Source organism: Catharus ustulatus, chromosome 6 (genome assembly GCF_009819885.2).
Source record: "Catharus ustulatus isolate bCatUst1 chromosome 6, bCatUst1.pri.v2, whole genome shotgun sequence".
NCBI classification, from domain to species: domain Eukaryota; kingdom Metazoa; phylum Chordata; class Aves; order Passeriformes; family Turdidae; genus Catharus; species Catharus ustulatus.
In genome coordinates this window covers 52,132,250-52,149,893 of record NC_046226.1, presented here as the reverse complement: position 1 = coordinate 52,149,893, position 17,644 = coordinate 52,132,250, and the positions used below count along the sequence as shown (strand labels likewise).

The window sequence follows — 17,644 nt, the reverse complement described above, 5'->3', positions numbered from 1 at the left end:
TGTAAATAAATGACACACAGCTGGCTCATCCAGGGATATGTACCTCTTACCCATAGGTTGCTTGAAGTAAAACATCTATACAAAAAGGTGGAAAACCAAATTAAAATGGCCAAGATGGTTCTGATGAGTGAAATTGATAAACGAACAAATGTCCTCCTTGAACAACTGGAAGTAAGTAAGGCTAGTTTATTTGGGAATATACCTTGGGAAGTCAAACTAAATTAAATTTAATAACAGTGCCAGTGCAAAGAATATAGACTGTGGGGAGTTATTGTCCCATATCTTGTATTTTCAAATATTTGGGGTTTTTTTATGTTGAATCAATGGCTGACAAAGATTTGGGGCAAAGTGGCAAAATGTTTCTTTATCATGAGTTAACCCCAGTTTCTAATGCATTTACAGAGAATATGTGTGCACCTTTTGAGTGTTTAGAAAACAAACCAGCTTCTGATTTTCATGCTTAATTTGTAGGAGCCCACCAGCAGCACAATTAATACCCTGTTTCAGAAATGATTCTTTGGTCTATTTCTGTAACAGAACTTTTGAGTTTTGCCTCTTCAGTTTTTGCATGTCCAGTTGACATGTGTAAGATTTAATTTTGAAATGTGCTGAGGAGAAAAATTGCTAATCAGGATTTCCAGAAAAGAAAGTGGCCCTGGTGCAAATTTGATCTAACTTGTACAGCTTTCTTGGGTTATGTTATTTTGTTAAGCCAAGGCCAGAATGATGCAGGTTGTTTGCTCCTGGGGAAGGCATTGCTCTTCCTGAATTCAGACTTACCTCCTGGGTTGGATTTGCTTCCTTTGTGTGATCAGCAGTTTACAGAGATTGTGAAGAACAGTATTGCTGCAAGTACTGCATAATGCAGTGCCAATGATTGCATCTGCTATGTGTGTCTGAAGAATGCCAGCCCTTTTCTACTGATTCATGTTGTTAACAGAAGATCACCAGCGAGAGGAGGCAGAGGCTGGAGCAGCAGCTGCAAGGTGTTGTGGTTTTAGGCAGACAGGTGGAACACGTCCAGAACTTCATCAGCTGGGCTGTGTGTACTAAAAAAACCATCCCATTTCTCTTCAGTAAGGAACTGGTAAGAGCAGTGCTTGTTGTGAAGTAATTTTTTTTTAATGTGTTGCTGAAATAGAATTGTGAGTGAAATCATTGTCCTTTAACGTGTCACCAGATCGTGTTTCAGATCCAGCGCTTGCTGGAGACAAACTGCAACACAGACACGGGCCCTCCTCTGAAGATCAGGTTCACTTGGGATCCCTCCTACTGGACTAAGCAACTCTCCAATTTGGGTAAGAAAATTATAATAACAGACAAATGCCCAAAGCCAGGCTAGACAGATGTAGATAACACAGTACCTCCCCTACAGGCTCCCCTGTTTTGTTTTGATATCCAGTGTTGAAACTCTGAAGAAAAGTGAGTGTGACTGAACTTTCCTGCTTTTCTCTCCATTTATATCCACTCACCAAAAGACCATTGAGACGTCTGCTACTTTCACTGTCCTAGTGGCCAAATGAGCTGAGCAGGGGTGAGACACTTGCAATTGATGGGCACAAAGATGGCTTTGAGACACTGACTGTGCAATAATTGCAGTGTTACCTGTACACAGATGTCTGTACTGTGGCTTTGTTTCCTGGCAGCTACAGATTTCCCAACTGCAATGGGTTTTACTGCAAATTCAACTCAGTGGGCTGATCACTGACCTAAAAGAGCAGTTGCCTTCCCATTTTAAGGTATTAAAACCTAAAAGGGGTAAATCACTATCAGAAGTGTTGCAGGGAGTAATCTCTTGATGAAAGGCATGGACAATATCATTTCATAAGTCTCACCTACATAACATTAATCCCTTTTATTTTTGTTGCTTGCTCCCCGGAAGCTGTCTTTTGTAGCTGTGCTTATGGATGAGAAGATAAGCTCATACTTCAGTAAAAAAATGAAAGTGCAAGCCATACCCATCAGTTAAGATAAAATAAGGTCAATTTTTCAAAGTGTTTGCTGGGTAATTTGACCGTGAGTTCGACTGACATCAGTGGGAGTTTGGTGTGAATTGAAATAACTAGATAAATATTGGAAAATTTGTCTTGAATGTATGCTGGCAGACTGTTTGGATAAGATATTTGAATATCTTTGATATTTGAAATGTGAACAAAGACCATTTCCTTGTGTACAATTTTTATTGTATAAATTTTTCAAGACTGTAGGGGGGAGTAAATTTGCTGTTTTTTTTCCAGGGGGTTTCACAATGGAAGGTGGACACACTTCTCACCCAGATGTGCTACTCTGTGGGAATATTCAAGGCTTGCAGCCCCCTCTGTACCATGGGCACCACTCTCCAGCCCCACAGCTGGAGAGCAGCCAGCCCCACCAGTTCCCACCTGCGCTCCAGTGCTCCGCATCCCTGTGCTGCTCCCACTGCCTCAGCATCCCTCACCCAAGCAAAGCCCACCCTTCTTACCAAGACATGACCCACCACAAGGGCTTCCACCAGCCTCCTGCACTTCACCAGCAGCACTTCCCCCTGCAGTACAGCCTGCAGCACCAGGACAGGGACCCACGGGGTGTCCCCCAGCCCGGGAAGGTGCCGCAGGCTGGACTGGAGCATCAGCCACGCTCGGAGCCGGAGAACATGTCCGGGAGGGTGGGAAAGCCCTTCCCACCCCAGCAGCTGCACCAGGGCTGTGCTGGTGGGCCCCACGAGGCTCAGCAGGCTCACAGCATCCCCACCCAGGCTTCTCTGCAGACACCAGCTGTGGGAGTGCAGCTGGGCCATCTCCAGAAGATGAAATCCAGCCATGCGCAGCAGCCGCAGGTGCCGCTGGCATCCCCCCCACCGGGGCACGATGAGGGCACCCACAAACAAGTCATCCAGCAGAGCCTGGACATCATGCACCACCAACTGGAGCTGGAGGAGATGAAGAAGGATCTGGAACTTCTCCTGCAGGCCCAGGGGCAGCCCAGCCTGCAGCTGAACCAAACCAAGCCACCTCAGCACGTCCAGCAGACCATAGTTGGTCAGATCAACTACATAGTGCGGCAGCCAGCCCCAGCGCAGCAGCACGTCCAGGATGAAGCACAAGTAGGTTCTCTCAAAGTCATTTCCTACTGCATTTAGGCAGTGTAAGGTCAGAAACTGGACACACCTTTGAGGTTTCATGTCATTCTCTGAGCTTTTTGTTGGTGTCTTGTCTGTGTATGCAGCAGGGAGGCTTCATGCCTCGTGCAGATTGGGCTGAAATTTTCTGTAAAGTGCTGCATAACCACCCTGGAGCCCAAAGATCTGAATCTCTCCATAGACAAGGTGAGCAGCAATGTGGGAGAATAAAAGCACCATCACTCCTCCTTTGTCAATAGGTGACTGGAGGACTGCAGTAGTTTCACTCTGCATTTCAACTCTCTTTTTTACTGGAAGCATTAAGCACTGAGTCCTTAAAAAGCATTAAAAAGATTCTGAATTATTATTGAAGAGAGTGAAGACCATTTCTTGGTCTGAGAGTTATTTCCCATTCTCTTGCTGCTGCATCATGTCATTTAAGATTATCATCATATCACACACACTGCTGTGCTGCAGTTTTGTCAGCAGGGCTAATCTCCTCCCTTTTCCTCTGTTAGTAAGAATCCCTCTTTGGAAAGAGGGACAGTGCTTGGTGGTCAGCATCCAAGCTACAAGGCAGATCAGCTGCAGAATAAAGTGACTTGGAAATTAATTTAAAACAGTGGAAAAGTGACTCGGACTTCCCATTGGGTAAATTCAGTGGAGCTGCCACCTTGAGTAATTCTCAAAGTGAAAAATCTGCAAGGGCAGACTGCAGGCTTTTGGTGTAGCTGTGCCTTTCAGCAGCTGTACTGAGTCTTTTTTTAAAGATTTCTTTAGTATTTGAGAGAAGTCTTTCTCCATTTGTCTCTCTGCTTAAACATCTGTTGTTTTAGTCTTTTTGGGCTTGTCATAATGCAGTGAGTTGATGGGAATTTGTTGCTGTTTTTCTTTGTGAGATGTTGAACAGACAAATTCTCGTTTGTGATTTGTAGGTCGGTGAGAGCTCCACAGAAGCTGATGCCCAGAAGTCTGTCATTCCTCTGGACAAAAGTGACAGTCCCTCTCTGCCACAATCATTAGATGAAGAAGCCAGTGGCAGGAGCCACTCCCCTGAGAGCACACTGCAGCAATCAACTTTCCATCCTGTGAGAAAGGTATAAAGAACTTCTTTAAAAAAAAAATAAAGGTAGAACATGATTTGATAATATTGAATATGTGGCATTGGAGTTTGCAATCAGGTGGAAAAAATCAAAATGCAGTAAAAGTCAGCCAAATGGCTTATAAATTTTGGGAGACAGTCACAGCCTAATCTTGTGTGCACCTCCCAGTAAGGTGCCAGGATGAGCAGCTCTTCTGGAGGCTGGTAGTGTTTAGGTCAGGCTGGCATGGTTGTTAGACATGCACTGCAAATAAACAGCTCTATTTCTTCCCTGCTTAAATGCTGTGTAGCTCCTGTGCCTAGGGATTTAATTACTAGGACTTGCTAGCTACTGTACCAGAAGCAGTTAATTTGGAAAAAATAAATAAAGCAGGAGTCAGAGGTGCTGATGAAATCAGGCCTGAGAAGTCTTCAGAACAACTGTCCCAGAAACAGCACCATTAATTACTGCTGAAGGTGGGGAGCCTTAAATTCTGTTCTCATTGTTATAAGCTGAAAAATCACAATTTCTGTATATCTAGAATATTTTAATACACAACAGAGCCAGGCTTTGGTCTCACCTACTTGAGGCTCTGACCAATGCTTCTTCTGCATTGAAGAAGCAGCATGAACACAACCAGGAAGGCCAATAATTATCAGTAGACCCTGGCTCTGGATATCATCTGTGCTTTTGAAGCAGAGAAGCTGCCTTTTACTCCCCTGTACAGTTTAAAACACTGCAAGCAACACATCATGTTACTTCAGTGCATGACTCATTTTGTGTACCGTGTAGGAGACTTTCATAGTTTTTTTTTTTTTTTTTTTCCTTGGGATTTGTCTGTGGAAAATTGTGGAAGTGCTTGTCTTTCCTTTCTATCCTCAAAAAGCAAGTTATTGTTCCGTCTTTTGTATATGACTTTGTTGATGCAACATATTTATGATGCAATACCCATCTAGAGAATTGTTGGAGATCCCTTTGGGAGTTGCAGAGATACACTCCTGGAAGCAGTGTGCAAATCAGATTTGAAAGCCACAAAAAAATCTGTTCTGTGGACCTGTAATGGAAGGTTATTCCCAACAGCTTAAGCAAGAAATGTCAGAAAGAGGAAAGCAAATGGATCAGATGTGCAAGAGAGAGACTAGTGTAGTCTGATGGGAAAAGCAGGAGAAATAAAGGAGAAAGGGCTGATTTGTTACTGGAGAAGTTGAGAAGGTGGCAAAAGGAGGATACTTCTAGGGAAAAGGAAAAAAGAATTTTTTTCTAATGGTGTTGGGAAGTGTATGCTCTTGTGCAGAAAATGTGGGAGTATGTTTCTTTTGAGGTGCCTGGTACCTCTTCAAGAAGTGAGAATGTTTAACAGCTGCAGAACCCCATCTTTGCTTGTATTAATCTCTTCTAATGAGCTGTTTGGGATGAAGACATCTGGGTGGGATGAAGATACAGCTCTGACAGCTCTGCAAATGGCAAATTAGAAATGATGAAGGAAAAAAAGCGCAGCAAGTAAACCCTTGAAGTATATTTTTCTTGAATGCTCGTTAAAGATGTCTGAGTGCTTTTACTGGAAATTGGATTAAATCTGAGTTTAAATGGTAGATTGGTTCCTGTTTAAGAACAAGGGAATATCTGTTCTTTCTTATCTGGTTCACCTGATTAAATGTTTTCACACTCATCTCCAGACAAAAATTTCTGCATTGCTATTTGTCCATGTGCTCTCACATGGGGTAAATTCAGAACATTTCATCTCTCTCAAGATCCTCTTGGAAGATGTGGATAAAGTGAATGTGGACAAGTCTGAAATACTTGGAAAATATGGTAGAGAAAATAGATAAACCTGCCTGAGGAGGAACTGTTCTGTCTTGTGGAGAATAATTGCTGTTGGACTTCTTGGCCTTGTGTTGCATTTCTTCTGAACTCTGCCAGCCTTCAGCTGGGCAAAGAATTCCTACTGGAGTACATAATTCCCTGTCTGCTGAGGTTCTTTCATTAAAGAGAAAGCAGTGTGCACCTGAGTTAACTGTTTAGTAAAATAATTGTCAAGATCTGTCCAAAAATACAGAAATAAAGCTTTCATTAGCTCAGTGGTTTCCTTTATTTTGGAGTGGGGCAAGGCTTGATTGCTCATGTAATTAAACCTCTGTGCATTAATTTTGAAACATGTTCATGGTATGAATTTGATATTATAGGCTAATAACTGGATAAATTGTCTGCATACAGAATTACATTTATTTGTAAAGCAATATAGAGAAGATGCTCTTAGTAGTTCATGATTTAATTAGTTTGGGATAGATTTCATTTGTCTTGCTCATTTTGGAACATTAATGGTGATACTTTATCAGTCTTTCTGTCTTCCTGTATATTCCTCTAATTACTCTTTTTCTGTGAATTAATGTTTTTGTGCAGAATAAATGTTTCTATACTTAGAGTATTGACTGGTATAAGTCAAGTGTTGCACTTTGTATAGTTCTGGGTTTGATTAGTACCTTTTTGAGGATGCTACACTAGGAATGAAAGCTTTCTGTTGATGTGGAAAATGGATAGAGTTTTCTCTTCTTATTCCTCTGTCAAAATACTTCACTGACATAGCCAGCACCTCTGGTTTGGATTTTCTGTCTCCATGCCTGTCAAATTCTCAACCTCTCTAGTAAGAATGCCTGCAAGACAGAACAAATTTCTGATTGACTTTTATGTTACCTGCGCCGCATTTCCAGGGAGTTGTGCCAAACTCTAGCAGACAGGTTTTACACAAGCTGTGGAGTTGCTAAGTTGCAGTGTGAAGGAATGAGCACTCAATTAGTTTACCAGTTTTGTGGAAAGGGTTACCAACCTTCTGCAATGATATGATCTTGCTGCTTTTACATAGGATGATATCAAGTTATTAATTTGTGCACAGGACTAGAGAGGTCACCTATTCTGGAATAAAGGCAAGAATAATAAGATATTTTGGGCCTAATTGTGTTTTCAGGAGTAAAAACAGGAATACAGTCTGGTTTGTTTGCTTGTATCTAATTGTCATTTCTGGCTGTGATGAGCCCGAGATCTGCATCTAGCATTTGAAGAAGTGTCATGATTACTGTACACCTAGAGCACAAATTTGTAATTTGAGCCTCAGGCACCACTGCAACAGACACTGGTGTTGATGCAGGACCAACTGCACATCTCTCCTCACACTCCACAAAGTGCACCCTGTTCTGTAGTTTGGAGCAAGACCCTTACCTCTTAATTCATCTTCTGCTTGAAGTGAGTCTCTGAATATGTATTAGTAAGTTATCACTGATCTGATCCTATACAAATATACAAACAGCAGGTCCTTAGGGAAGGGCATCAGAAACAGATAAATGTAAACTGATGGTCCACTCTCCCAGATTCTGAAAGCCAGCACTTCAAGGATTGTCTGACCAGACAATTGTGGTTTAGAGCTCTTTATAGACCCCTTGTCTGTGAATTTGTCCAATTCACTATTATGAGTCCATTTTAATACTGGTGTAGAATACTCTTCAGCATTCTATACCAAGTTTTGCATTGCATGAGAAGTTCCTATGTTTGCTTTCCTTAAGTCTCTTGCCCAAGAGTTCAGTCAGATACCTTCTAGTTTTTGTGTTAGGAATAATCACTCTGTATTCACCCCATTCATAAGGTCTGTATTTTATAGGTATATATTGAATTTATTATTGAAAGTTTCTTTTTGAAGTGACTGCTTGTCTCTCTAGAGTTGGGTTTTTCTTTCACGAAAGCCATTCTGTATTTTGGTCTTTCATGTGTTTGACCATTTTCCCCATACTTTGTGGTTGTGATAATTTTTGGGGCAGAGTAACCAAAATGTGAACACGTGGAAATGTTGCATTATATTTGTTGCATTCTTTTTGATTCAAAACAAGTTTCAGCTTCTTAGCTGAGGAGCTCTGTCTGTCTCAAGCACCATAGAGTACCTGAAATGGGGAAATCCTAGGAAATATTGCATGGTATCCAAGGTTCACTCTTCAAAGCACTCAGAGAGGCTTCTCTTTTATTCCCAGTATATGCTGGTAGCATTTCATGAAAGACTAGTATGGTGGCAGTTCTTTCTTTAAAAACACATGAGATTTGTGGGAAGGAGGCTGGAGGACAGAGTACAGATTTTATTTAATGGTAGCATTGCACAGAGCAATGTTGTGATTACTTAGTGATTGAAAGTAATAATACTTTAATATCAAACCCTAGAACTTCAGATCTCAGATGGGACAAAAATGAGTTTGTTTTTGCTATTTTCTTCCCATTAATGATTATTAATTTTAGAGGAATTAGTGATAAAGGAAATAATAACCTGGGATTTGGGTACTATAAATTTCTAAAGTAACAGAATGTGATTTTTTTTTTCTTTTACTTTATAGAATTGAACTGCTCACAGCGCAAATGCCTTCATGCTTAATGCAATTAGGTACATTTCCCAGAATGTTAATTTTACAAAACCTTTTTCCTTTGACCTGAAAAAAGGAAGATAAATAAAACATGATGCTGCTTGCTCCATGCAATCTCTTCCTCCTTCCGCTTTAAGCCCGCTCCGGTTTATTCAGACAAAATTGTTAAGGAAGATTTGGATTCTTTTTTTCCCCGTGAAAGCGGAAAGGAAATCCTTCGGATTCTGTTCTGAAGCTGGGAATGGGAAGCATGTGCAGCCTGTTATCAGTGCTGCTGTGTTAAGCAACTGGGTTGGAGTAGTACATTTGTTTAACCTTCCAGCATAATGAGCTGCCAGGGGGATTGCTCCACTTAATAGCAGCCGTTCATTACTCTGCAACCATTTGCAGCGTGGTGTTTCTCCCATTGCAAAGAGAATTGGTGCTCCCCAGTTTTTAGCTTCCTTTATCAGTGGCACTTAATGTCAACAGCCCTGAGACTTTGCCAAAACAATCCTAACAAATCCTAATCCCACTGTTTCAAGGTAAGTATTTGCTTCTCAGAATTCTTCTGTATTGGTGCTGCATGTTTACACTGGACCTTTTTTGAATGCAACAGTGAGAAAAGAAATATTTGAGCTGAACCATATGTCTATTTTTTGTTCTCTGAAGGCACTTTGCATGTTCTTTTTTCTTAATTTTCACTGCCATAGCTAAGAAAATTGTGGTAGGAGGCATTTTGGGGTGGTGATGCTGCTGCCATTCTATTCTAAGGACCATCAGACCAAAATTAATTATGAGACAATGAGAATTCCATTTATAGTGACACAGATGTAGTTCAATGTGCCAGACTGTACATTAAAATGTCAAAAAGTTCAAAATTAACCAACTGCTGAAGCCACCCTCTGCCCAAGAGCATAATTAATGCTTGTTGTTGTTCAAATGTTGCAATGTAAAAGCGATAGAGCTTTTATAAAACAGATAAATCCTTTACAGGCATCCCATTTGCAAAAACTAGCTGAACTGTCAAGGGAAAAGAGAAATTTTTGCTAATGGCAAAAGAAATGATTATTTTAGGGAGTGAATTAATAGTCTATTAATGAGCCTTGTTCCCAGTGCATTGTTCACTTCACACTTGACAGCAGCTCCATGGATCAGGATGGAATGTGTCTGTTCTTAACTGTGAGTTTTAATATTTTGCACTGAAAGATCATAATGTTGCTTCATCATTAAAATAACCACAAAATTAACTTTTGCCCCAAGGGAAAGACAGATGGCAGTTTGATGGCCTCATTATTCTTTTTAACAAGAATGAGGTTTTACATTGGCTTATATAATCTAAAAAGATCTCTGAAGTAACTGATGCTAGCTAGAAGAGTAAAAAGGACATAGCCACATAATGAAACTCAATTTCACCTTTCTGAAAATTATAGCTATAACCAAATCTTACGTGTGTGTCTCCATATTTTTTTTCCCTTCAGTAGGAGTCATCCCAGTGACTGCTCTCAGTAAGTAAACTTGTGTCACTGGAGCCAGGAGTGATCCTACATTGCCTTAGGAGGGGGAACATTTCACCTGAGCTGCACACAGAGGGTCAGGTCTCACTATGTGAGGTGATGGCACGTGCTTTTAAATGAGTCAAGGAAGATGTGGGCAGTGACTGGGGGAACTGAATGGCCAGAAGGACTCCAGTTGCCTTGGGCGCAAAATTAGGGAAATTTGGGTGGTGTGCCTGCCACGTGTATGCCTCAGCATGCCCATTCCCAATGGAGTGCAGCTCTAGGGTAGTTCCCGTTGACTCAGGAATTTGTGGATACTCCATGCTTTGTAGAACCTGACTAAATAAATATTTAATTACCTCACAGGGTCTTAATTAATGCTCACAGTGGACTTTGAAATAAGGGGAAAAGGCAAGGGCTGATTACAGTTCATCTTCAACTCAAGCATGAATTCTGCTTGTTTTAGTTTTTTGGGAGTGATATGGGAACAAATCACATGTTAATTTTGTCATCTGAAAAAGGCTTGTGATAAAATGAGTGATGGAATGAAAAGGAAAACGTGTACTTGGTAGGTCACTGCAATTGCAGGAACCTATCGCCAGCAAACTGTGGTTGCAAATAAATACTTTTGATCTTTGTGGACTTTAGGATGTGTGGCTGTGAGAAGTGGATTCCTTGTTGACCTATGGGGATAACTTTGGTTTGAAACCTCAACGTTCTTAGGAGTGCTCTATCAGACAGGCTGCATGGCAAGTTTGGGCCTGCTCTGGTGCATTTTCTTATTGGCTGTGCTCTGGTTTTCAGCTCAAATGTAGAAGAGTTCATGGAAGAACTCTCCTAGAAGAACATCTTCATGGAAGAGCATGTGTGACTAGTTCTAGCTGCTTCCAAAAGGTTGTTACAGCTCAGACAGCTTAGATTTGGGAGTGTCCATTTGACTGAAGAGGGGGACAATGGCAAATTCCCAACCCAGTGCTCCCTGGGGTGCCTTCTGCATGGAGGCACAGTTTGAAGCAGCTCTGTGTGATAGCATAGCACAAACCTCCCCTGGCTCTGCAGAAGAGCTGACCTCTTTCTCTCTCAAATGCAAGCATATTTTGTCTCATCACATTAAGTGGTCACTCTTCAGGCAAAGCTCCCGTTGTAGCATCTCTTGCAAATTGACAGAGAGGAAATTAAGTTGCCTCTGTTGTTAGGTGGAAATTGGTGCCTGTGGGCAGTGTTGCCTTAGCACAGAGTTGCTGCGCATTGCAAGCAGAGGAATCCAAGACTGGCATGAAGCAGGATTCACACAGACACATCTGACAGCTCAGTCTAGGCTGCAGTCTTTACCACTGTGGGGTTAAGATGGGCACAAGCATCAAAATCCCAAACGGAGTATAAGTTGAGGAAAATACTAATTAAATTTAGGAAAAGGGTCCTATCTCAGATTCACTTCTGAGTCACAGACCTCTAACGGAGAAATAAGTGCAACAATAAATTTCAACTCTAATTCAGATGCAATGGACACATTTCTGTTGTCTCCATTTCTATTAAAATGAGTGCTATCTACTGTATAGCAGTCAAATGAAAAGGATTAGAGTCAGTCAAATATAAAGGGTGAAACACCAATGAACTATGGTAAAATCAAGGGAAAGTTGTATATTTGAGTGACGCAGATCTGTACACTTCCTAGAATTGCTTCTATTTGCTTCACCTGGATGCTAGAAGAGTCTTGTTTTCCATATAGTCCCACATTCCAGGATGTGAGGCAGCTTGGGGAAGTCACCTGGATGAGTGGGTTTGCTTTGGTTTGTGTGACAGTGTCTCTGTGGTTTGGTAGTGGCAAAACATGAGACAGTAAAAATTGATACTTTGGTAAATATTCCCTTTATTTGGAAACTAGGACGTGTTTCTTCATTAGTACATGTAGGATATTTCTGCATTTAATCTATGATATTTAAAGGGGAAATGATTTAGGTTTTAATGGAACCGACTCACTGTCATAAAGTTTCCAGGATCATTAACAGGAGCAATAACTTCATGTACTTGTGTTAGATCATCTATCTTCTGAATCTTCTTTCTGAATGAAGTGATCTGATGATCTTTTAATAAAATGACAAAATTTCTGATTTGAATCTTATTTCTTCTAGGAAAATTTAATGGAAAATAATATGGTTTATGTCAAGGATTAATTTGGTAGAGTGTTCTACATAGATTCCCCAATCATTGTAGGAGTTAAAAATCAGAATCCCTTGAATTGGTCTGAAGAAGACATTTTTTTGTAAGCACCAGAAGAGTAACTCAGTTATGTCCTTTTCCAGTTTTAAATTTTAATGGTGGAGAATCTAAAGCTTTTGGAAATAGTATAGGATTGCAATAGATTGTTACAGCCCTTGTGACACAACTGTTTGATTATGTCAAGCTGAAACCAAGCATCTCATCTATTATAGAGAGAACAGTAGCATTTTGCTGCTGAAAAGCTTATTAATATATTGCATTTTTCCCCTATTTTTGTTTTTCCCAGCATTCAGCATCCTTAAGCCTTGTGGGCTTTCCAAACAGCACAGAAATGGAATTATCTCCAGCAAGGTTATCTGGCTCAGCTGACCCTCAGGTGAAAGGTGCAGCTGCTGTGACACTTGACCCGTCCCCAAACGCCCTCTGTGAGTGTGACACTGCACCAGAGCCCCTGCCCAGCTACAGCCTGGCACTGGGCAGGGCTCCCAGTGACCCTGGGGCTCCTGCTGGCCTCACACCAGGGGATGCACTCCAGGGAGGCACTAAATGCAAGGTAGGGATTGCTCAAGCTCCTCTGCTGAGAGGGAATCCACTTTAATTTATAGCATGTTATTGTTGGTCAAAATAAACTGCAATTTCAATGGGTAAAGTCTTCCTTATCTTTGAAGATTGATTACAAATGATTTTCTTGCCGTGAAAAGTAAGAAAGCTGATAATAGAATTCTGCATTTCTTTCTCCCCTGCCCCCCACAGCTAGAAAATGAAGACCTCAGTGCTGTGGATTGTCTTCTAGAAAACAGCTTGGCTACTGCTGGGCAGGAGGTAGTTAATGAATTAACTCTTTCTATGCAAAAAGTGATGGAAGAACCTATTAATCTTTCAATCAAAAAGTCTCAGCATTGCACTTCTCCTTCTGAACTGCCCAGCAACACTTCCTTCCTGCCTGTGAATGCCAGAATGAGACAATCTAGAAGCAAAGAAGGTACCAGACTTTTAATTATTTCATTTAGGTTTTGGGTTTTTTTTCTTTCTTAACACTGTGCAGTGCAAGCATGGCAAAGCAATATGCTTATTAATATACTTACATGTAAATGTACTTTTCCAGCAAGCTTCAAATGTTATCAGAGTACTTAATCCAGTGGAAAAGTGTGTTTGATCTCATTTGTGGGGGAAAAACATGGAAATGATATGCTTTGAATTTGTAACATTCCTCATCTGTGAAGCAGAAATGTGTGACTGTGTGAAGTACCTGGAGTATTAGTTCTCTTAGAAGCACTCCTGTTAATGAGAGCTGCAGTTGTGACTATTGAAGAGCTGGTTTGAAGAGTCCAAATTCAATTAAAAAAACCCCACATTACTTCCGAAATGAAATGTGCCTTCTGCTAAGTCCTTCACATCAGCAGCATACTAAATTTTTGTGAACACATTGCCCAGCATGTGCCTTTGCTTGGCTCTGTCTGCTGTGGAACATTCCCTTCAGCCAAGGCCTGTTTCTTCAGCCCTAATGGAGAATTAGACTTTACTTAACTCTTTTCATGGGCAAATTGCCAACATCGTGCTACACTGTAAAGCCTCATTCCTGCAAACCCTGCAAGTCAATGGGACTATTCATGCAAACAAGGGATTGCAGGATCAAGCTGTTATCCCATGACTTATGCCAATATTTGGCTGCGTTTCTCTATAAAGGATGAATTAATATTTCTCTCTCTGTGCTGTATTTTTATTCAGAGAATTCTAATTAGTACAAAGGAGGCCTAGCCCAGTGAGCCAAGGAAATGTATTTGTCTTCTCTTCTGTGTCCTGTGCCAAGCCATGGCAATTATGCCACAATCATTTGTGTGAGCTGTAAGAACCAGGAGTGCCCCTAAAAAACTGTGCCCCAGTCAGGCTGAAGGGTCCTGGGGATGAGCAGCAATGCAGTGTCTGGTGTGGGATGTGTGACACCACACGCAGGAGCAGCCCCAGTGTTCACACTCTCACTGTCAGCAGTGGGTGCCACAGATTTGCTGGGTATAAAATGGTGTTTTGTTGTGCAGGAGGGTGGAAAGCCTTGAGTGTTCAATTCAGTGCTGCCCCCTTTTCACAAGGATCAGGAGCAAGCAATTCCCATCCTGTCAGTGTTTAAGGTGTGCAGTGAGGGGAGACCTCAGGAGCTACAGTCACCAGTGCCCCATAAAACATGAATTCTGCTGCAAAGGCAGTGTTAACTCTGCTGGTAGCTCTAGGTAGGACTTGCTGGCTTCAGCAATGCTGTGCTGCCCAGCCTCCTTCCTTCTGGGATATGTCTCCAGTGACTCATCCTTTTCTAATAGCAGACCTAAACATTTCAACTTAGTTTAAAATTAAATAATTCTTATCCTAGGCACACAGGATGTGGTAAAAAATTGTACAAAGTATGATCATTTTTCCTCTTACGGCCACTTTTCTTTCTTATGACTTGCATAAACACCCTCCCCTCCTCTTCTCTTTCCTAGACTAAACAAATCTGATGGTTTCAGTCTCTCTTCATGGGTCAGGGGTTTGATTTTTTTTTTTTTTTTTTTTTTTTTTTTCCAAAACCACCTCATTCCTCAGTGCTATTTTGGGTTCTCTGCAATTAAGGAGTGCTGCCCACGGCCAAATGCAGTGCTCAGCTGAGGCCTCTGGGGTGCCATGCAGAATCAGGGAATCAGCTCCTTGTGCATTACATTCTTTGCTGCTGGATCCCTGCAGGATGGCGTTCCTCTCTTCTGCAACAGCAGCATTGGGTGGTCGACTCCTGCAGAGAACAGCCCACTTTAACCCTTAGCTCCTCCCAAGAACATTTTCCTAGCCAGTTGTTTGCCTTTGGGATTACATTCATCTGACCCTTCATGAGTACAGTTATCTCAGTTCAGTCTTACCGCTTTAAGAGATTACAGTAAATTCACGACTACAAACCGCACTGAGTATAAGCCCCATCTCTGGGTGTTGGCAAATATTTCGGTTTTTGTCCATAAATAAGCCACACCTGAATAGAAGCCGCTCTGTCGTTCGCAGCGAGGACCCGCATGCAACAAAGTTGCCAAATAGTAACAGAGCCGCGGCATGGCGGGGGGTTTACTGGCTGAGCTAAGGCTGTGCAGGCTCGGCCCGCTAGGGGCTGCTGACGGGGCCAGGTGGCCCAGCCCGGCGCTGCCACTCGGGGCTGGCTGCTGCCTCTGGGTTCGCTCGCCCCGGCCCCGCTCCCGCCGCGGCGCCGGCCGGGCACGGAGAGAGCGCCCCGCTCGCGCCGCGGCACTGGCCGGGCACGGAGCACTCCCTGCTCCCACCACGGCAGCGGAGGGCAGGGGCAGAGCACCCCCCCTCCTCCCCGGGCCGCGGCAATGGCAGTGCAGGGCCCCCATCGGCTCCCCGAGCCACGGCAATGGCGGCGCCCCCCCCCCCGTCCTCCCCGGGCTGCGGCAATGGTGGCACAGGGACCCCCTCTCCTCCCCGGGCCGCGGCAATGGTGGCGTGGGGCCCCCCCCGTCTCTCCCCGGGCTGCGGCAGAGGAGGGAAGAAGAGAGCTCTCCCGCCTCTCTCCCCGCCCCCCGTGCTGCCTGCAGGGAGCCAGGGCAACACAGTAACACTGTAACAATCGCGAAATGCCGGCTTTTACTGGCCGGTGCTTGGCTTGGCGCCCTGACTGGCACGTCTGGGGTTGTAAATGTCAGAAAATTATTCACAGATTAGCCGCCCCCAACTATTAGCCGCACTTCCGGGTTTCCAACAAAATTTTTGTCAAATTGATGCGGCTTGTATTCGTGAAATTACTGTATTTTTCTCTGATGCACTAAGATCTATTTTTAACTGGAAAAATTCTCCATGGTGCAACCCCTCTAACTGGGTGTTTCCCACAAATTTTAAAGGCACTGTTGTTTGATGGGTCCTGTTGCTGATGTAAATGTTGTCAATGTACGATCCCAGCACCACTGGAACATCCTCTGCTTTGACAGTGTGCAATGAGAGCTGTTCCTTCAGTCTCCCTTCAGAAAATCTGTCCATGGCAGGGCTACTCACCCTTCACCTGAGCAATAATCACAAGTGAATAATGCCTTAGGTGTGATGTGAAATGCACCTTTCCTTGTTAGTCTTTGTTTTATCGTTTCTTGTGGCTGGAAAAAACCAGAGTACTTAGAAGCACATTGCTTTCAAGCCATGACTGAGGTACTATTTACCTGAACCAGATTTTCTTCTAAAAATCATCTTTATCTGGCCCTTTCCTATCTCGAGATAACCATGATATTGTGCTTGTTTCTTGTTTGTACTGGCTATGTCAAACTAATTCCTAACAAAACAAGGTGAGATTATGAAATTTTTTTTCAGTGAACTTGTATTTCTGAGGGCATCCACTGGGACATTTGTCTCTATCCTGTTCCATCTCCCTAGAACTGTTGTTACTTGTGTTTAATGTCAGTCAAAGCTATAGCTACATAAAGCTACAGCTAAATGCTCATCTAGCAGACAGTTTTGAATTCATGAGTTTATATGTCCCAGAGGCTGGAGGAAAGAAAAGAATTATAGTGTAACTTTTGTCCTGTGGTGGCAGAAGGGAGACACGATTTTCTTCCTGTTTTCAAATAACTGGAATTATCCAGAACATTCTTAGCGGGGAGCAGGAGACCACAAAGATTTCCTGATCCTTGGGGGTTCAGCCCTCCTTGGGTCTGTTTTTCTCAAGTGAAGGCTGTATAGCAAGGAGGATTACTTGCACTGTTCCATGTATGTGGGTGTATGTGATATGGCTGTGTACATATAGAATTCCCTGGGAATTCCACAAAAATGCCACAAAATATTTAATGTATGCTTCTCAGTTTTAGAACAGAAGCTGTGGTTAAAAGTAGAAAAGGAAGACAAAGACTCTCACCAGAACAGAAAATAGCATGCACATTTTCTATACATATAGATGAAATTATTCCATAATTCACTTATAATATCATATTAAACACCAGTCAGAAGTACATGAATATTGAAGTACTTTCTACCCTAATCTGCCTGTGATATTATAAATATTTTATTCGTTTTCTTATCTTCTGTTCCAGATTCCAATAACTGTGAAAAGGAACATTTTGAAATGGATATGAAAAGCAATCAGAATGTCAGGTAGCAGAGTCTTTCTTTTTTTAAATATAAAAGCACTGGCTGTGAAATTTTATGCATGTATTTGTAAAATTTGTCATACTTAGTGACGATGGAGAACTTAAAAAGAATTCTAGATTCCCTATAGATAATAGTTCTGAAGGTTGTAAAGTGCCCTCAAACTTGAAAACAACAATGGAAAGGAAGCGGTGAATTCATGTATTTCTGTGTAATTTTCCAGAACGAATAAATATTTGCAAACTTATCTCATTTGAACCATTAGAAGAAGTTAAG

General features: G+C 42.2%; 1 protein-coding gene across 1 annotated transcript in view; it reads left to right on the top strand.

The window, feature by feature from the left end:
* Positions 1-17,644, top strand: part of TRIM66 (tripartite motif containing 66) — a 43,530-nt gene that overhangs the window by 18,489 nt on the left and 7,397 nt on the right. Inside the window, exons 6-13 of the mRNA XM_042779398.1 lie at positions 57-171; positions 941-1,087; positions 1,181-1,298; positions 2,238-3,082; positions 4,033-4,194; positions 12,558-12,824; positions 13,025-13,253; positions 17,314-17,374. Of these exons, the coding sequence (XP_042635332.1) occupies positions 57-171; positions 941-1,087; positions 1,181-1,298; positions 2,238-3,082; positions 4,033-4,194; positions 12,558-12,824; positions 13,025-13,253; positions 17,314-17,374 (1,944 nt within the window). The remainder of the gene's footprint in view (positions 1-56; positions 172-940; positions 1,088-1,180; positions 1,299-2,237; positions 3,083-4,032; positions 4,195-12,557; positions 12,825-13,024; positions 13,254-17,313; positions 17,375-17,644) is intronic.